Source organism: Panthera pardus, unplaced genomic scaffold (assembly GCF_024362965.1).
Source record: "Panthera pardus isolate Hobbes unplaced genomic scaffold, ASM2436296v1 HiC_scaffold_17, whole genome shotgun sequence".
NCBI classification, from domain to species: domain Eukaryota; kingdom Metazoa; phylum Chordata; class Mammalia; order Carnivora; family Felidae; genus Panthera; species Panthera pardus.
In genome coordinates, this window is record NW_026526732.1 from 110,192,501 (window position 1) to 110,214,228 (window position 21,728).

The 21,728-nt window shown below is 40.1% G+C and overlaps 1 protein-coding gene across 1 annotated transcript in view; it reads left to right on the forward strand.

Annotated features, from left to right (window-relative positions):
• SLC17A1 (solute carrier family 17 member 1) overlaps nucleotides 1-10,277 on the forward strand; it is a 34,739-nt gene extending 24,462 nt beyond the window's left edge. Inside the window, exons 11-13 of the mRNA XM_019425312.2 lie at nucleotides 422-512; nucleotides 8,984-9,123; nucleotides 9,752-10,277. Coding sequence (XP_019280857.2) covers nucleotides 422-512; nucleotides 8,984-9,121 — 229 coding nt within the window. The 3' untranslated portion in view covers nucleotides 9,122-9,123; nucleotides 9,752-10,277. The remainder of the gene's footprint in view (nucleotides 1-421; nucleotides 513-8,983; nucleotides 9,124-9,751) is intronic.
• Nucleotides 10,278-21,728: the final 11,451 nt, after the last annotated feature.

Sequence of the window (21,728 nt, forward strand, 5' to 3'; positions counted from 1 at the left end):
GCCCTCCTTGTCTGAGGACTGGAGCAGTCGCTGGGGCCAGGATCTGGGACTGTGGCAACAGGCCAGGTGAATAGAGTCCTTCCATTCTGTATTAACCCTAAACCGGTTTCTATTACCAATAAACATCACTTTCCGAATTTCTCAACTGTATTTACAGATTTCCTAATCCTGCTGGCTGTCACTCTACTATGGTCTCATTTTCTCAATCTCTTAAAAAGCCAACTTTTCTGACTTTGTGCTGTAACCGGAAAGTTAATTATATTGGCATACTTTTTTGACATTTTAATGGAATTTGAGGAGGAGGAATGAAAAATTCAAGAAATAAACAGTTAGCTCTCTTAAACCTCATTTCATTAGGCTGGCTTTTCCTGTAGTGTTTATACGACTTTACATCTGTGTTTTGTCGTTCTTTTTTGCACAGTTATTACGGATTTCTTAAGGGAGTTACAAATGTAATTGGAATGATAGGAGGACTAATTTCTTCCATTCTGTGTGGAATGATCCTGAATGAGGTAAGGAGCATTCAGACATGGGCGGTTACCTTTCTCATATTAATTGTACAGAAAGAAGGTAATGTATATACAAACAATTGTAGAGGTGACATCTGCCAGAGGTGAGTAATGAGATATTCTGTCACATCAAACCTGGTGAGATCAGGCATCCTTCCAAACCTACAGATAATACAATTTCTTTCTCGCTGGATGTCAATTAGTTGTGCTGGGAACATTTTCGTCGTTGGTCAGGGGGACAGAATTGGACCTCTGTGATTTAAAAAAAAAAAATACTTGAGAGAGAGAGAGCACACACAAGTGGGGAGGGGCAGAGAGAGAGGGAGACCCAGAATCCAAAGCCGGCTCCAGGCTCTGAGCTCTCAATGCAGAGCCGGATGCGGGGCTCAAACCCACAAGACCTTGAGATCATGAGCTGAGCCAAAGTCTGACTCTTAACCGACTGAGCCAGCCACGTGCCCAGGACCTCTGTGATTTTTCATAATGGGTGTGTGGCCTGATCAAAACAGGAATTTGGCTGGGTGAATGGTGATATAAGTAACAAGATACAGTTTTGCTAGAAAAGGAATTGAAAATCAGGAGCAAATTAGAATGAAAGACCAGAAGAAACACTTCTAGAAAGGCTGACTTGTGTTTCTACAAGTGTTGTGGGCAGGGTTACCTGAAACCCTTCTCTTAAGAACACTAAAATGCCCTATCAAGCTTAAACAATCATTCTACGTGCCGAGCTGATCTTGAAAAAGACCCAAGAGAAAATTTCAGAGATCAAACACGAAGGAAGAGCTTGATCCCAGGGAGATAAATGCCCGCTGAAGCCATGGGCCGCCCTGGGTGACCTTCCTCTTCAGCTGTGATGGACAAACCAGGAACAAGAGATAACATCCCAAAATCACTCAAAAAAAAAAAAAAAAAGTCGGGACAGACATGCCGGCATAAATCTGTAATCACAAAGGACTGCCCCTTCACACCGCTAGCCCCGTGAAGGTCATATACAAACTTGGTGTCTTTGGGGGAAAGCCCATGAGCTGTGGTGTAGCAGGATCCAGGCAATTCCTCTACGTGGTCCTGATGACCCGGGCCAAGGAGAGATGGTCTGCGTCTGCCATGGCCAGATTTCCCAAAGAGGGGAGCCCTCCACCATCACGCTCCACGTACGTAAGGTATCGGGAAGGCAGGAGAAATCACTATACGCGTGGAAACTCCCTGATGACAGAGGTGGCCTCCGTGGAAAGGCAGAGCTCCAGGAGCCCAGGCTGCCCCCCGCCCCAGCACAGAGCCCTCTCGGTCTGTTTTCGGGTTTACCTCGCTCAGACGTGCTGAGTGCACCTCCAAAAGCTTGTCAGGTGAGCTGACTTCTCCGCTGGTTTCCGAAGGCTCAGAGGAAACGTGGCTCCAGAGACAGCCAAAGCTGTCTCCGTCCAGTGGGGGAACTGGTCTGTCTCAGCCCCTGCTCGGAGGGAAAGGAAAAACAGAATAAAGACCTTCTGAATACCTGAATCAATACACCAATTTTCACAAGGTTTGGGGGCCCAGATTCAAACTCGACTGGTTTCAAGTGCCATAAGCCAAGAATTGAAATTTCGAGGAGGCCACAGATGCCTGGTAGAAACTAGTGAAATTTCTCCGGAGAAACTCACCCTAAATTCATACTCCACGATTTTCTCGTGCAGGGAAGTTTAGGGAATGTGATTTCACAATCAACCAAAAATCACCAGACACGTGAAGAAACAAGGGGTCATGTGAGAGAATAAAAAAAAACTTGGAATATATCTTTAAAGGTATTTGAAATCTATGTATATATTTAAAAAATGTTTTTAAATGTTTATTTTCGAAAGAGAGAGAGAGAGAGCACAAGCAGGGGAGGGGCAGAGAGAGAGGCAGGCACAGAACCCGAAGAAGGCTCCAGGCTCTGAGCTGTCAGCACAGAGCCCGACTCGAGGCTCGAACTCACAAACCGCGAGATCATGACCTGAGCTGAAGTCGGACGCTTGACCCAGGCGCCCCTATGTATGTATTTAAAGAAGCAAAAGAGAGGATCGAAAATATAAATAAGAAGCATAGCATCCGACAAAGAACCAAATCTAACCTTTGGTAACCAAAAATATAAAAAATGAAACAAAAAATTTCGGATTAAATGCAGCTAACAATAACAAGAGAATTGGTGAGGCTTCTGATTCCAGTAATGAGAGAGTAATTTGGGCCAATTCTGTTAGTAAAGGCAACTTAAAAGGCCGGAAGCTCCATCGTGCCGTATCCTGTGGTAGCACGGCCATCCAACACCCATCATAAATCCTTCCTTTCTGGAAGCCAGATTGGGAGACAGACAGCAGCAGCTGGTTTATGGAGGTGAGGCGGGCATCCCGAGGGCTACCTCTCGCTGTGCACTTGAACGCCCTCTGATCGGGTCCTGAAGTGATCGAACGAGTGCTCGGCCTTGATTAATGTGCTCTGTGTGGGGTAAGGTGAGTCAATCAGATCTGTGGTGACCAGAAGGGCAGAGCAGGAGGTTAATTATTGCAGCCACAATAATTTTTCTGGTTGAGCAACACAATTGACACACTTGGCCTAACTGATACGTACAGAGTAATGCCCCACTCAACAACCACAGAATCCTCATTCCTTTCAAGGTGTCCCGGAACGTTAACAAAATCTGACCACATACTGTGCCATGATGTAAATCCTAGCAATTGTAAACAGGACTGTGATTGATTACACAAAATGTGTCCTCCAATCACAGTTCATTTATGACAGAAATGAAAGAGAAAAGCCACGTAGAAAAAGCCACATATGTTTCGAAAATAAGAAATGTCTTAGATCGTCAATCGCCTATATTGGCAAGCTCAGTGAGTTGACTCAGTTCTTCCACTGAGAAAAGATGGTAAATTAGATTCCAGAGGACCAGTATTCTACAGAAAACCAAAGTGCGATAACACCCAAAATCAATACCGACAGGATTTCTAAGAAGATCACGTACGTTTATAAAACTGAACAACGTAACAGTAAATAATTATTGGGTTTAAGAGAACATCAAAAAAAGAATCAAGTAATACTTAAACTGAATGACGGTGAAATTGGTACATTTGGAAGTATATGGGACATAAAGGGTAATTTACAACTTCACCTAATTTTAAAAGAAAACACCAGAAAAACAACCAAAAATAAATAAACTGAGCATTCGACTCCAGAACTTGGCGGGGGGGGGGGGGGGGGGGGGGGCGAGAAAAACAACAGAGCGAACCCAAAACATAAGGACTAAACTAATAAGGGGGCAAATAAGTAAATTCTACAGTTAATAACCGTAGAGAAGATATATAAAACTTAAAATTGGTAACGTGAAAAGATTAATCAGATAAACTTTCTGGAGCAGGATACAAGAGACAAGATTCAAATAAAATACTCATTTCCCAATGAGAAAAGGGAAATGTTTTCAGGGACAATGTAGATTAAAAGCCAAGAATATTCAGAACAACCCCAGGCTGAAAAGTGGGGAAACCTGGATGAACAAAATCATTTCTAAAAATATATAATTTACCCAAATTGGCTCACGAAAGATAAAGACCACGGATGGACCAATCAAAATGGAAAACCTGAAGTAGCATTCAAACATCTTGAACCTGAACTCAGGCCGAGGTGGCTTACCAGCTGTGTGCTACCTAATATTGGATAGTTTATTCCTATTCTCAACTACTGATGCCGGAAATTAAGAAAAAGAATTCTGAAAGCACTTATAAGGCTTGTATAATTTTGATTCCAGAACCAGATGATAGCCACGGAAGAAATATTTAGGCCTATTTAACTCATGAACAGAGATGCAAAAGTCCTAAAGAAATTATTAGTCAACCAAAGCTAAGAGTATATTAAAAAACAATACCTCATGACCAAGTGGATTTTATTTCAGTAAAGCAAAGATAGTTTAATGTAAGTGTATTTAGCGGTGTAATTCATCGCATTAGATCAACGTAGAAAAAAACAACTTCTAGGATTATCTCAATTGGCACATAAAATTCCAAAATTCGTACGAGTTTTTTTTTTTTTTTTTGCATCCGATTAGCAAAATAAGGAAAGAAAGGAACTTCTTTAATGTGGAAATTTTTTTCAACTTTTTTTTTTAACATGTATTCATTTTTGTGAGACAGAGAGACAGAGCATGAGCAAGAAAGGGACAGAGAGAGAGGGAGACACAGAATCCGAAGCAGGCTTCAGGTTTTGAGCTGTCAGCACAGAGCCCGACGTGGGGCTCGAACTCGCAAACTGCGAGATCCTGACCTAAGCCGAAGTCGGACGCTCAACCGACTGAGCCACCGAGGCGCCCCAGTGTGGAAATTCTTTACGCCAAAATACTATAGATTATTTTTACCGGATGAAGAAATTTAAGATGCATTTCTGATGTGGATAGAGGTAGAGAGTATTACGCGATGTGAAATCAGTCAAAGAAAGACAAATCCCATATGACTTCACTCACATGTGGAATTTAAGAAATAAAACAAATGAGCAAAGGGGAAAAAAGAGAGGGAAAGAGGCAAGCCAAGAAACAGATTCTCAACTATGGAGAACTCACGGATGGTCACGGGGTGGGGGTGACTTCTCACCAGGTAACGTATGGATGTGTTGAATCACTGTATCGTACTCCTGAAAGGAATATAGCACTGTATGTTAACTGCTGGAATTTAAATTAAAAAAAAAATTTCCAAAAAAAATATAAAGCTAGACATTTCATTCCAAAAAAAAAAAAAAAAAAAGAAGAACTGAACGTGTTTCAAAGCAGGTATTTGCATTTGGAAAAGGTGGTAAAAGCAATTATTTGCATTAGATGATGTTAAGTAATGATGTTTCATCAGTAACGTAACCTCACAAAGCTTTGTAGATGATGGCAGCTGAGAGTTTATAAAAGAAACAATAAGGAAATTAAAAAGTTGAATAAAAAATAAGATGCATACTCCTGAAGGTGAGAAATGAGAAAAGGAGGCTCATACCTACATTCCTTATCAACTTTTTAACACTGGACTGGAATTTCTAGACACTGTTTTAAAAGGAAAGAAAAATACAGATTTAAGAGTCAGAAAGAATAAAATAAGGCTTCAGAAAACCAACACGAGCAATAAAAAATAGAAAATGGAAGAAAGTAAGAATGGAGTTCAGGAAGTTTGCTCAAAACGAAATCAACATACTTAAATAGCAGCGTTTATAAATACCGGAAATGTTACCTAGTGGGCATTTTATATATATATGGCATCATTCACACTACTAACAAAAGGAACTGTTTTGGAATTAGAATACACCCCAAAATATGCAAGACGGTAATGGAGAAATTTTTTTAAAATACTGACTTTATAAGGGCACCTAGGTGGCTCAATCGGTTAACTGTCCGACTTCAGCTCAGGTCATGATCTCACTGTTGTGGGTTCGAGCCCTGCATCAGGCTCCGTGCTGACAGCTCAGAGCCTGGAGTCTGCTTCGGATTCTGTGTCTCCCTCTCTCTCTCTCTCTGCCCCTCCCCCACTCATTTTCTCCCTCTCTCTCTTTCAAAAGGAAAGTAACATAAACATAATTTTTAAAAACACTGACTTTATAAAATACTGTTAATAACACAACATGTACAGTTATAAGGAAAAACAAGACAGAGCTAGAGTATAAGAAAAAATAATCTGGGAGACACTGATGAGAAACTAAAGAGTTAATTTTTTTTAATGAATCAGTTTTTATTCAGAGGCTATAGGATTCTTCTCTGACTTTTTTAAAAAAAATTTATTGTAGTAAAAGACACAGAAATTTGTCCTCTTAATTTTTAAGTGTACGTTACAGTATTAAGAGTATTGTTAAGTATGTGTACATTGTCATACAATAGATCTTTAGAACTTTGTTATCTTGCATGACTGAAACTTTTTCCTCACTGAACAACTCCCTGTTTCCCCTCCTCCTGGTCCTTCTGATTTTTTAAAATACAGGGATTAATATTACAATTTTTTTTTTTTTTTTGGTATATGAGTAACCATTAAAAATAGGCAGAATGTGAAACTTTCAAACCAGGGTAGAGGAGAAAAATGCGATGTGGAAAAAAAAAAAGGCAAAACCCCCTCGATTTGAAAGAAGAAATGATATGTGTGTGTGTCGGGGGGGGGGATGAGTAAGAATATGGTTAGTATATAGGAAAGATTGAAAACACAGAAATTGTAGCAAATACACCAGTGGTCACAATAAATATAGACGCACTAACTTCTGTGGTTAAAGGACAAAGGTTTTAAGACTGGATTAAAAACTCAATCCATTCTTAGGCCATTTATATATAAGATACCTGCCTAGAATAAAGAGATAGAAATATTGAAAGTTGTAGGGACAGCATAAAAAAAGAATGAAGCAAACACTAACCAAAGAAAGATGGCATTGCTCTATTATCAGGAAAAAAGTTTTCTTTTAGGCAATAACAGTGGAAATAATTGAGGGTCAGCCGCTTAGCTGTTTAGAGTGTGTATTTCTCTGGCAAAACTATCTTATTCAGCTACTTCTAAGCTACGTGACCCAGAAACATTTTCCCTCTAATTCTTGGTGTCTCCAGCTATAAATGGCCAAAATGACATAGAAACGTCATGGGATTTACGGGTTTACTGAATCCGATCATGCATGCAAGTGTCAGACGCTCATATACTCAACCCATAACAGCTCTTAGTCTCATTCAGGTGCTCATATACTCAACCCATAACAGCTCTTAGTCTCATTACCTGCGCACCCTTTGAAATCAGGAAAAACAAACGCGTGTTTGCTCTCTTATCCTGCAGCGAAATGCTAGCAAACCCAGTTGCTCAAGAAAAGTAAGTTACAGGTATATACAATGTAAATGCAGAAGAACAAAATAACATGATGTACAGAGAACAGAGTGTCCCCCTGGGGAGAAAGAATCAAAGTCAGTTTGCATATTGTGGAAAAATCTAAAGAGCATTTATCAACCCATACACAAAATACCTATGGGGGAAAAATGAAATTTGTGCAAAGTCCCCTATGAAGAAAACTGCACACCTAGAAGCAGTATCAGTGAAAATACACAAAGAAAGAGGCACAGTCAAGTTTCCATGCTGGACTTCAATTCCAAATCACAATGAATTGTATTAACTTCAAATCACTGCAAACTATATTATTTGTCATTGAATTTCTGGGCAGGTCTCGCTCCTTTTCTTGACTTTGCCAATGAGCTGCCAAGCGTGGCATGTTTAAATTAGAGAGATCAGTATAATTAAATATATTTAATGTCTAGTCTGGAAACATGTTTTTTTAGTTTCTCAAGGCCTACTCCTAAATTATATATATATATATATATTATAATAGATATAATATATATATTATATCTATTATAATATATATATATTTTTTTTCTAAATTATATTTTAAATAAAACCGATGATTCGGTCAAGTTGCGAAAAAAATACATTCTGGATGATGAAGTTTCATTTCAAACCGAGGGCATGGATTTATTTAAAAAAAAAAAAAAAAATACATAGTGGAAACCCCCTTGTAGAAAAATACAATTATACTCTGTTCTCACACCTGACCCCAAAATTTATTCTAGATGGTGAAAGATGTAAAGGAAGGAAAGAACAATAAAGATACTAATGTAAAATAGGACTTAGTAATTATATAAATTTCTGGTTGGACATCCTTCGAAAGCATGACACCAGACATTTAAACCCAATCACGATGCATTATACATTCAACTACATAAAATTTAATTTTAAGCTGATACAAAAGTTAAAAGGCAAAATGGTAAAACAGATCTCAAACATAATTAAAATTCAATGCCATCTTTGAATATAGATGCAAAAATGAAATAAATTACCTGTGCATAGAGTCCACCAGCATATTAAAATATATGCCTATGACACCATGATTAAGTAAGCCATTTTCTATGAAAGTTAAAGTGGCTGAATATTATAAGATCTATTAATGAAACTGATCGTATTAGAGGCTCAAAGAGAAAATGAGTTAGGAATAAGGAAAAGGTATTTGATAAATTTTGTTCAAAAGTGCTCCAATTTATAGCAGCAAAAAGTGAAAAACCACTTAAATATAAGGAAATAAGGGATGTTTTACACATTTTATAAATCTAAACTCTGGATTACTAATAAGTCAGTAAAGGTCGAATATTTCTTGATATGCAAACGTTCATATTTCTTTTTTTTAAAACACGCTCATATTTCTAAATAAAAACATATGCATTCTTGGCTTGGGCACTATGTACATCATAATGCCATTTTGATATATGAAAAATTATATGCACATAGACAAAAATCAAAAAAGGAGAAAGATAAATGGTCATTATCTTTGTAGAGTGAACTGACAAATTTTTTTTGCTCCTTATGAGTGTGTTTTTCCATGTCTGTAAAGTGATTTGTGCTGAACCTGTACTGATTTTAACATGATATTGGAAGTGTTAAAAAGCACCTCAAGCCCACTAATTTATAATTACTTTGCACTAAAATCCTCAGAATCCGGAATCTGGCTGGTTTAAAATCTTCTTCCTGACGGCAGGCGTTAATGTGACAAGCCTACTTTTCTGTCTCATATTTGGGAAAGCAGAAATTCAGGACTGGGATAAAGACAGAACAGAACAAACACGCCTCTGAAGGTAAGAAGTGATCGGCTTGAGGTCCGATTTTGAAAGTGGGGGTGCAGGAGAGGGCAGGGTTGAGGGTACCCCCTGAGCAGACTGGGGTGCTGGGCGGAGTACAAGTTTGGGTTTGGGGGAAGAAGAGGGCCATGTTCAGGTGGGGACAGCACGCAGCCCAGAAGAGGTGTCGCTCTGAGATTCTGGGGAACCAGTGGGGCTGGGACTGTCTAACCTTAAGGGTGAGGAAGAGAAGGGGAGGCTTCCAAGGGGGGACTGGGCAGGGCCCTGGGTCCAGCAGGGAGCGCAGCTGGAGAATGTCGTATCACCCCGGGAGGGAAATGTTACCCAGAGGTCAAATTACATAAGGTCTGGAATTTACTACTGGGTTTCGCAAGAGGTACCTTAAAGGTGACCCTGACTAGAACGAATGATGGAGACTAAGGGCACATTCAAGTTCAAAAGAGAATCTGATACTGTGCCTTTCTTCTTTAAACTCCGTCAGAGGTAAGTAAAGAGTAGACGTGTGTCTTTATAGAACTATTTCCCCTAATGCATAAATAAGAATTGGTATATGAAGGATATCTTTACTGAACAAACTCTAGTGAATAAAGGGATCTGTTTTTTTGTTTTGTTTTTGCCCCGACAGCGGTTAACATCACAAAGAGAGATACAGACACACCGTGTACATCCTGACCCAAGAACACACGTCACCAGGGTCTTGCTAAGAACATCAGCTGAGTACAGTCAAGCCTGTAGATAGCAGCTGCTGTTTTGCAAGAAAGACAGAGACTAGAGAGTGCAGAATGCGTTGATCAAAATCCTAAGGACATCGTCAGCAAATCTAAACTGTGGGAATTTTACAGTCAAAGGCCTTAATAGATTTTTTAACAGACAAATTACAAAGAAAAAGAAAGGGGACAGGAGGGGGAGCGTCTAGGTCAAAAGTGACTTTAAAAGCATTACATTTTTAAAAACTGGCAACACTATCAGGGTGGAGGGTGGCCAATCCGTAAAGACACGCAGAGAAGACATTGTTCTAAATGTCAGGATAGTTATTACTTTTAAGGGGAGGAAGATGTGATTAGGACAGACCACATGGAAAACTTATGAGGTTCTGGCAATATTCTACTTTTATGTCCACAGTGGTGATTAAAAGAGCGTTCACGGAATTACATGTTTGTTTCAGGCAGTTTTCTCTACCTGTGTTTTGGAAGGAAGGAAGGAAGGGAGGGAGGGAGGGAGGGAGGAAGGAAGGAAGGAAGGAAGGAAGGAAGGAAGGAAGGAAGGAAGGAAGGAAGGAAGGGAGGGGACAGGGAGGGGGACGGAGGGAGAGAAGGGGGAGTGGGGGTGAGGAAGGAGGGAATGTGAGCGGAAGAAATGGAGACAGCAAGAACAAACAGCACTGTACAAGGGAGCAGATAAATGACACAGTCCCTGTGGGGGAACGTGGATTGTTTGTCTGTCTTAGACTTAGGTGCAGTAGGAATACCTAAGCTGATGGCATTATTCAGTCATGCGGTTTCACCGTGGGAGAGGGGCGCACACACAGAATGAGAGTATTTGAGTCACCCAGAGAGGATGAAACCCAAGCACACTGCAGGCGTGGGCCTTGGACGTAACCTAGAGTTAATCCGAAGTAGCCCAGAGAAGGTGGGATTTATGGGCAGCCACGTGGCGGGTCAGTACGTGGGTTGGCATTTCGTCTGTGCAATAAGCAGTGAGGTTTTCACTTAAGGGGAAGGAGGTGAGAGCGAAATAAAGGAATCAACCCTGGGAAAGGGTGAAATTCACGTTATGTGTAAATGACATGATTGCTTACCTTGAAAATCAAAGTGGGTTGACTGGGAAGCTACAGAAACAGTAAACACACCCGGGAACTTTCCTGATCAATTAATACAGAAATAAATTTCTTCCCGTTAAGCGATAATAATAACTGGTTAGCGAATTTATTGAAAGAAATGGTCCAAATGATGGTTGGAGGGAAATTTAGTAGGTACCAATCAAAAATTCAATAGGGGCGCCTGGGTGGCTCAGTGGGTTAAGCATCCGACTTCACCTCCAGTCATGGTCTTGCGGTCTATGGGTTCGAGCTCCAAGTCGGGCTCTGTGCTGACATCTCGGAGCCTGGAGCCTGCTTCGGATTCTGTGACTCCCTCCCTCTCTGCCCCTCCCCTGCTCATGCTCTGTCTCTCTCTCTCTCAAAAATAAACAAACATTAAAAAAAAATTCAATTGACTCAGTATTGCCGGTAGTAAGAGTTCCCATAACGGTGCATCACAAAAATTCATCAAGATGCATGTATATGCAAGGTTGCTGATTAGAAATGGCAAAACTCTGGATCTGGAATTAAACATGTCTTCGTTAGTTAATTTTGTGTAAGTGAATGAAACACAACCAGAAGCTAAAAACATGGGAGCTCATACAAATATTTTAATAGAGAAACTACTGAGGTTGTCCTTATGAATAAGCACATAAGAAAGCTGGGAAATACTCCATAGGTATGAGCAAAGGTTTATCCTCTATTTCCAAGATAGGAAAGAGCTGGGCATAGCTATGGCAGTAATCATATTCAGACCCAAAAATCGTATTTGTTTCTACATAGTTGACCTATTAAAATCTACAAGGTATATTGAAGTTTTCCATTATTATCTCTTTTAATTTCCATTTATGTCCAAACAGCTTAAAAAAATTTTTTTTAATGTTTACTTATTTTGAGAGAGATAGAGAAAGGGACAGGAAGAGAGAGAGAGAGAGAGGATCCCAACCAGGCTCCGGGCTGTCAGTGCAGAGCCCAACACCGGGCTCGAACTCACAAATCGTCACATCATGACCTGAGCTGAGGTCAAGAGTCAGACGCTTAACCGACTAAGCCACCCAGGCTCCCCTCCAAGCAGTTTTTATTGAACATCCTGATGTTATATTACAATATCAATAAAGATTCGGTAAGTGTGTCCCCCCTGGAAAGGTTAACTTTGATTTTCTAAAATTGTCTAAAATGACTGCCCTCTCACATTTCTTGTGTGTGTGCTTGCTTCAGATTCTCTGGAATGCAGTGCCGTCGCGTTTAATTTCTACCTTTCTGAGCCATTTCACTTAATCTGTGTTTCTTACAAATACTTTCCCCACGCTGAGCACTGTCTCCTTTGCAGGGGTGAGTTTAACCCAACAGCCTTTGTTATCATGATACATACACTTCATGTTTGTATTTTATACTGTATTTTATACTCCCCTAAAACCATGTCCCCCTTATCTCTGTCCTCCTCCTCCTCTTGCTTCCTTGCCCCGGCTAATAATTCCGAAGGTACAGGGAATATTTCAAATGCTGATTGTGCTTACACGTTCTGATTAAACCTTCTTGGAAAAAGTGTCCATTTTTCACTAGCAGGTAATACTCTCTTTTGCTGCCTTCTTTTCCCCTTCAAAATATCTCACCCACGGACTTTTCTAGTAACTTTTCTCCTGCCGGGACGGATGGCGCCTGCCTGAGGGTGTTACTCCCCAAACACAGCAGAGGTGTAACTTGTTTACCTCTTCGGCCTCTGCAGCTTCCGTTGGGCGGGTGCCGGAGGGCTGGGAGCTTTAAATCCACCTTGCAGACCCAAGGCCAGGTGACAGCCAGCGCGGGGACCCCAGCACCGGTGGCGGGGTCCCAGAAGCGTCCTCTTTGGCCCTGCTCTCAGTTTTGCGGCTCTGGGAGGAGGAAGCAAGGCTTCTTCAACACCCTGCATCCTCGGGGCCCTGGGCCACGAGGCAGCGCTCAGCTGGTCTGCAGAATCCGCAGCATTTGCTCGGCTCGGTCACACTGACACATTGTTGCAAAGTTGGTCCATGTCAATTTTCCATCTCGAGCGAAGCAGCTGGGGGAAGATGTCAGAGGGCAGTCACGGTCACGCGTCTCCCCTCGGGCGCGGAGCCTTTGCGCCCCGAGGGCCTGGCCCCCGGAATTGCAAGATCGCCTCTGGTTCCCGGGTGCACTTGCTCCGCCCACTTCCTGCTGCTGGAAGGATCCCGCCGTCCTGGCCGGAGGCGGTTTCCTCTCCTGCCTTTTCCGAGGAAGGAGCGGAGCCCAGGTGTCTGGCAGGGAGCTGTGAGTTGACTCCAATGTCACCTATTTTTTGGGTCCTCCTGGTCACTAATTTAGCAAACAGCCCTTGCTGGTTCTGGCATGAGGTAGTTCCCTAGTTTTTTGTCTTTTTGTACGTTGGTTGTAGTTGCCTTTGTTTGAGGGTGAGGTGGGGCGGGAAATCAGTAAAGACCACACAGAACTGTATATAATGCCATCAGGACTTCCAGTGAGCCTAACCAGTAAGGCCAGTCAGTGGTTTGTGCAACAATAGAAAACTTGGCTTAGAGGCTTTGTAAATTAGATGCCATCATTATGTAGTCCTAAAATCTGTAAACTTGTTGTATGTTCTGTTTCGTTGATACAAAGGGGTTTTATTGACCCGGTGGCTTTAGGTGAATGTGTTTGGGTGTGTAAAGACAAGTGGACCCGTATGGCCCTGCAGAATGAAGAATGTCAGAGTGAAGCCACGTGGGTGACAGAAAAGGTTCCCCTAGCCGGTGCCCCTGTGGGCGGTCACTGCACCGGCCTGTCCCCCTCTGACACTCTCACCAGGATACCAAGACCGACCATCAGCAGACTTCAATCTCCTGAGAGCTTTTTGTGTTAGTTTTAGTTTTTATTCATTTTTGTTATTTTTTAATTTTAATTCCAGTGCAGTTAACATACAGGTTATATTAGTTTCAAGAATGCAATACTGTGATTCGTCACGACTGTGCGTTACTCTGAGGTCCTTGCAGGCTTTCCAAATGGGCTGCCTCAACCAGTTAGGGCAGTCTTTGACCTTGGCATCATCGAGCTCACACGGAGGGGAAAGGAGAGAAAGAGAGAAACCGCCCGCATACAGCATAGACGTTTCCTTCCTAAAAGTTCATTGTTTCTTTCTTGTCTTTACTTCATGTGCAGATGTTTATCGCGCAGCTTAAGTCGGGATTCAGACTTGTTTTCCAAGTGATTTGAGTTCTACCAAGATTTTTTGGGGGGGAATACTTCACATTTGTTTCTTCTGATTTAAAATACCAACTTTTGGTAAAATAAACTTCGATATGTTTATATGTGTTTCTGGGCTTAATACATAGTTTAATACCTATTGTTACAAGGACCTGTTATTAATATAGTGGTTGGTCTAAATTTTTAATAGATGTAACTATCAGGCTGATCAAACAACTGTCATCATTTTTATTTTTGAGGATGATAATATGTAGCCTCGGCTGCTTTTAATTCCAAGAAAGTTTATAATCATTGGGCCATTTTAATAAAGACTTAACCGCAGTACTTAAGTTGCACCGCATTGCAATCTAATTGCATGAGATTGCACTAAATCTATTTGGGAGAAATTAAGATGGCTGTAATAGCACGATCTCCCTTAAGAGAAGGTAGTAAGACTACTCCCCACCCCCCCCACCCCCCATCCCCCTACCCCCCTACCCCCCACCCCCTCCCACCCGCCAATGCCAAAGGAAGGTTCACTTTTTCTTCAGCCCAGTGCTACAGTTTGCTTTACGTATTTCCTATGCATTTCTTATCAAATTTAATTTATATTTCCTGAAGGGGATTTTTACTTCTTATATTTTCTTACAAGTTTGGGCTGGGATATAGGGGAGATATTGTTTGAATAGATTTATTTTTTTAAACTGAGAAGCGTAACTGTGGCCGAGATACCTTGCTAGGATGGTTTGTAAGTTGATTCTCTGGTTTCTAGGTAGATAATCGTATCATTTGCAAATAATATTTTTCCTTCCTCCCTTTTGATATCTTATCTCTTTTTTCTCCCCTCTTGTTAGTGTTCCGTTATTCTTTATGACTTTAAATGCATAAACTCTAGTTTTACTCTAATAAGTTGTTTGCTTATTTTTATTTAACTGTTAAAAAATTTTTAAATGTTTTATTTCTGTTAATTTTTGAGAGACAGAGAGAGAGTATGAGGAGGGGAGAGGCAGAGAGAGAGGGATACACAGAATCCGAAACAGTTTCCAGGCTCCCAGTTATTAGCACAGAGCCTGACGCAGGGCTGGAGCCCACGATGTTGAGGTCGTGACCTGAGCTGAAGTCACTCGCTTAACCGGCTGAGCCACCCAAAAGTGTCCCTATTTATTTCATTTAAAAAAAATTTTTTTTAATGTTATTTATTTTTGAGACAGAGAGACAGAGTGTGAGCAGGGGAGGGGCAGAGAGAGAGAGGGGGAGACACGGAATCCAAAGCAGGCTCCAGGCTCCAAGCTGTCAGCACAGAGCCCGACGTGGGGCTCGAACCCATGGAGTGACCTGAGCTGAAGTCGGACGCTCAACCGACTGAGCCACCCAGGCGCCCCTATTTCATTTTTTAACTGAAGAATAATTGACATACAATGTTGTATCAGTTTTAGGTATAAAAGAGGGGCTCCAAAAAAACCCAGAGTGATTCAATATTTATGCACATTACAAAGTGGTCACCGTAGTATTTGTATTTACCACCCGGCACCATGCAAAGTTGTTACAATGATCACTGACCATATTCTTGGTTGTCCTATGTTACATCCAAGTGTCTTATTTAACTGGAAGAGCGGATCTCTTAGTTTCGTTTACTCGTTTGGTCCATCTCTTCACCCCCCTTCCCTCTGGCAACCATCCTGTTTGTCCTCTGTATCTGTGAACCTGCTTCTGTTTTGTTGGTTGTTTTGTTTTGTGTTTTATTCGCAAAGAAGTGCAACCTTACGGTATTTGTCTTGCTCTGACTTATCCCATTTAGCGTCGGGCTCCATCCGTGTGGCTGCAAATGACAAGATTTCATTCTCTTTTTACAGCTGAGTAATATTCTGTTGGATAAATACGGTGCGTCTTCTCTTTTCATTCATCTATCGACGGACATTTAGGTAGCTTCCGTATGTTTATTGGAAATAATGCTGTGACGAACATAGGTGTGCATGTGTCCTTTTGAATTAGTGTCTTCATTTTCTTCAGATAAATACCTCGATGTGGAATTGCTGAGTTCTGTGATAGTTCTATTTTTAATTTTTTGAGGGATCTCTGTACTAGTCTCCGTAGTGACTGCACCCATTTATATTCCCACCCACAGTGCATGAGAGGTTTTCTTTTTTTCCATCCACATTCTTGCCAGTGCTTGTTATCTCCTAGCTTTTGGATAAGAGCCATTCTGACAGGTGTGAGTGATATACCTCATTGCAGTTTTGACTCGGATTTCCCTGATAGTGATGATGAGCGTTTTTTCATGTGTCAGTTGGCCATCTGGATGTCTGCTTTGGAGAAATGTCTATTCAGGTCCTCTGCCTAGTTTAAAAAAATTTTTTTGATGTTTATTTTTGAGAGAGAGACAGAGTGTGAGCGGGGGCGGGGGGGGGGGGCGCAGAGAGAGAAGGAGACACAGAATTGGAAGCAGACTCCAGGCTCTGAGCTGTCAGCACAGAGCCCGATGCGGGGCTCGAACTCACACACCTGTGAGATCATGACCTGAGTCGAAGTCGGCCGCTCCACTGACTTAGCCACCCAGGCACACACACACCCACCCCCCCGCCTATTTTTTAGTTTGAATCGTTAGTTTTTTTTTTTTTTAAATGAATTGTAGGCATTCTTTATGTATTTTCGGTGTTAATTTCTTTTCAGTACATCATTTATGAATATTTTCTATTCAGGAGGTTGCCTTTTCCAACAAAAGTTGGTGGTTTCCCTCACTGTGCAAAAGCTTTTTGGTTTGATGTCATCCCATTTGTTCATTTTTGCTTTTGTTTCCCTTGCCTCCGGAGACGTTGTTGACTAAGAAGTTGCTGTGGCCAAGATCCAAGAGGTTTTTGCCTGCTTTCTCCTCGAGGATTTTGATGGCTTCCTGTCTTCCATTGAGGTCTTTCCTCCATTTTGAGTTTGTTTTTGTGTCTGGTGTAAGAAAGTGGTCCAGGTTCATTTTTCTGCATGTCGCCGTCCAGTTTTCCCAGCACCACTTGCTGAAGAGACTGTCTTTATTCCACTGGATATTCCTTCCTGCTTTGTCAAAGATTAGTTGGCCATACACTTTTGGGTCCATTTCTGGGTTCTCTATTCTGTACCATTGATCTGAGTGTCTATTCTTGTGCCAGTACCATACTGTCTTGATGAGGACAGCTTTGTAGTAGAGCTTGAAGTCTGGGATTGTGATGCCTCCTGCTTTGGTTTTCTTTTCCAAGATCGCTTTGGCTATTCGGGGTCTTTTCTGGTTCCATACAAATTTTAGGATTGTTTGTTCTAGCTCTGTGAAGAATGATGGTGTTACTTTGATAGGGATTGCGTTGAATATGTAGATTGCTTTGGGTAGTATCGACATTTTAACAGTATTTGTTCTTCCTATCCAGGAGCATGGAATCTATTTCCATTTTTTTGTGTGTCTTCTTCCATTTCTTTCATAAGCTTTCTATAGTTTTCAGTGTATGGATTTTTCACCTCTTTGATTAGATTTATTCCTAGGTATTTTATGATTTTTGGTGCAATTGTAAATAGGATCGGTTACTTGATTTCTCTTTCTGTGGCTTCATTGTTGGTGTATAGGAATGCAGCCGATTTCTGTGCATTGATTTTATATCCTGCAACCTTGCTGAATTCATGAATCAATTCTAGCAGTTTTTTGGTGGCATCTTTTGGGTTTTCCATATAGAGTATCATGTCATCTGTGAAGAGTGAAAGTTTGACCTCCTCATGGCCAATTTGGATGCCTTTTATTTCTTTGTGTTGTCTGATTGCTGAGGCTAAGACTGCCAATACTATGTTGAATAACAGCGGCGAGAGTGGACATCCCTGTCTTGTTCCTGACCTTAGGGGGAAAGCTCTCAGTTTTTCCCCATTGAGGATGATGTTAGGGTTGGGTCGTTTATATATGGCTTTTATGATCTCGAGGTATGATCCTTCTGTCCCTACTTTCTTGAGGGTTTTTATCAAGAAAGGTTGTTGTATTTTGTCAAATGCTTTCTCTGCATCTATTGAGAGGATCATGTGGTTCTTGTCCTTTCTTTTAGTGATGTGATGAATCACGTTAATTGTTTTCTGGATATTGAACCAGCCCTGCATCCCAGGAATAAATCCCACTTGGCGGTGGTGAATAACTTTTTGAATGTATCGTTGGATCCGGTTGGCTAATATCTTGTTGAGGATTTTTGCATCCGTGTTCATCAGGGAAATTGGTCTATAGTTCTCCTTTTTAGTGGGGTCTCTGGATTTGGAATCAGGGTAATGCTGGCTTCATAGAAAGAGTTGGGAAGTTTTCCTTCCATTTCTATTTTTTGGAACAGCTTCAAGAGAATAGGTGTTCACTCTTCCTTAAATGTTTGATAGAATTACCCTGGAAAGCCAGCTGGCCCTGGACTCTTGTTTTTTGGGAGATTTTTTATTATTAATTCGATTTCTTTACTGGTTATGGGTCTGTTCAAATTTTCTATTTCTTCCTGTTTCAGTTTTGGTAGTGTATATGTTGCTAGGAATTTGTCCATTGCTTCCAGATTGCCCATTTTATTGGCATATAATTGCTCATAATATTCTCTTATTAGTGTTTTTATTTCTGCTGTGTTGGTTGTGATCTCTCCTCTTTGATTCTTGATTTTAATTATTTGGGTCCTTTCCTTTTTCTTTTTGATCAAACTGGCTAATGGTTTATCAATTTTGTTAATTCTTTCAAAGAACCAGCTTCTGGTTTCATTGATTTGTTCTACTGTTTTTTTTGTCATGGTTGTTTTTAGATAGCATCAATTTCTGCTCTGATCTTTATTGTTTCCGGTCTTCTGCTGGTTTTGGGTTTTATTGGCTGTCCTTTTTCCAGCTCCTTAGGCGTAAGGTTAGGTTGGGTATCTGAGATCTTTCTTTCTTCTTTAGGAAGGCCTGGATTGCTATATACTTTCCTCTTATGACCACCTTTGCTGCATCCCAGAGGTTTGGGGTTGTGGTGTTATCATTTTCATTGGCTTCCATATACTTTTTAATTTCCTCTTTAACTTCTTCATTGGCCCATTCATTCTTTAGTAGGATGTTCTTTAGTCACCAAGTATTTGTTACCTTTTGAAATTTTTTCTTGTGGTTGATTTTGAGTTTCATAGCATTGTGGTCTGAAAATATGCACGGTATGATCTCAATCTTTTTGTCTTGCTGAGGGCTGATTTGTGTCCCAGTATATGATCTATTCTGGAGAACGTTCCATGTGCCCTGGAGAAGAATGTATATTCTGCTGCTTTGGGATGAAATGTTCTGAATATATCTGTTAAGTCCGTCCGGTCCAGTGTGTCATTCAAAGCCATTGTTTCCTTATTGATTTTTGATTAGATGATCGGTCCATTGCTGTGAGTGGGGTGTTGAAGTCTCCTACTATTATGATATTACTATTGATGAGTTTCTTTATGTTTGTGGTTAATTGATTTATATATTTGGGTGCTGCCACATTTGGCAAATAAATGTTTACAATTGTTAGGCCTTCTTAGTCTGTAGACCCCTTGATTATGATATAATGCCCTTCTATCCGTTGATACAATCTTTATTTTAAAGTCTAGGTTGTCTGATATAAGTATGGCTACTCTGACTTGCTTTTGTTGACCATTAGCATGATAGATGGTTCTCCATCCCCTTATTTTCAATCTGAAGGTGTCTTTAGGTCTAAATGGGTCTCTTGTAAACAGCATATAGATGGAACTTGTTTTCTTATCCATTCTGTTACCCTATGTCTTTTGATTGGAGCATTGAGTCCATTGACGTTTGGAATGAGTACTGAAAGATACGAATTTATTGCCATTATGATGCTTGTAGAGTTGGAGTTTCTGGTGGTGTTCTCTGGTCCTTGGTAATCTTTTGTTGCTTTTGGTGTGTGTGTGTGTATGAATATATATATATATATATATATATATATATGTGTGTGTGTGTGTGTGTGTGTGTTATATATATAATATATATAATACATATGTATTATATACATTATACATATACATGTGTATAATATATATGTGTACATACATATGTGTATATATATGTATTATATATATTATACACATACATATGTATATATATGTGTATATATATACATATGTATGTGTATAATATATATAATATATATTATATATATAATACGTATATTAATATATTATATATTATATATAATACATATATTAATATATATTATATATAATATATATTATTCAATATATATTATATATAATATATATTATTTAATATATATTATATATTATATATAATATATATAATGTAATTAATATATGTATTATATATATAATACATATATATGTATATATATGTATATACACACACATACGTATATATATTTTTTCATCATTTCTCCCCTCAGAAAGTCCCCCTTAAAAATCTTGCTGGGCTGGTTTAGTGGCCACAAACTCCTTTAATTTTTGTTTGTCTGGGAAACTTTTTATCTCTCCTTCTATTTTGAATGACAGCCTTGCTGGCTAAAGAATTCTTGGCTGCATAGTTTTCTGATTCAGCACACTGAATATATCCCGCCACTCCTTTCTGGCCTGCCAAGTTTCTGTGGGTAGGTCTGCTACAAACCTGATCTGTCTTCCCTTGTAGGTTAGGGACTTTTTTTCCCTTGCTGCTTTCATGATTCTCTCCTTGCCTGAGTATTTTGTGAATTTGACTATGATACGCCTTGTTGATGGTCGGTTTTTGTTGAATCTAATGGGGTCCTCCGTGCTTCCTGGATTTTGATGTCTGTGTCTTTCCCCAAGTTAGGAAAGTTTTCCACTATGATTTGCTCACATAATCCTTCTATTTCTATTTCTCTCTCTTCCTCTTCTGGGACCCCTGTGATTCTGCTGTTGTGCCTTTTTAATGAGGCACTGATTTCTCTAATTCTTAAATCGTGCTCTTTTGCCCTAATCTCCCTCTTTTTTTCTGCTTCATTATTCTCTATAAGTTTGTCCTCTATATCGCTGATTCTCTGTCCTGCCTCGTCCATCCTTGCCGCCGCTGCATCCATCTGTGAATGCAGCTCAGTTATAGCATTTTTGATTTCATCCTGACTAGCTTTGACTTCTTTTATCTCCACAGAAAGGGATTCTAATCTATTTTTGACTCCAGCTGGTATTCTTATTATAGTGATTCTAAATTCTGGTTCAGACATCTTGCTTGTATCTGTATTGGTTAAGTCCCTGGCTGTCGTTTCTTCCTGCTCTTTCTTTTGGGGTGAATTCCTTTGTTTCGTCATTTTGAAGGGGAGAGAAGGAATTAATGAGGTAGAAAAAATTAAAATTAAAAAAATTAAAATTAAAAAATATTCAAATAAAAAATTAAACACACACACACACACAAAATCTAATAAATGACGCTAGATCCTAGGTGTGTTTTGGTCTGGGTATTGAAAGTGGCTTGATGGATGAGAGAAAAAAGGGGGAAAAAAAGAAAGAATGAAAGAAAGAAAGAAAGAAAATTGAGTAGCTGGATCAGCTAACAGACTGAAATACGACTGAAATTACTTTGTGTTTCTCTAAAAGTCAAACTATGAAGCGCTTTATGGTCCATAAACTAAGTAGGCGGTGAGACTTGTGTTCTTGAAGAGCGAGGTTGGCCCAGTTGGGCAGGGCTCAGTGTA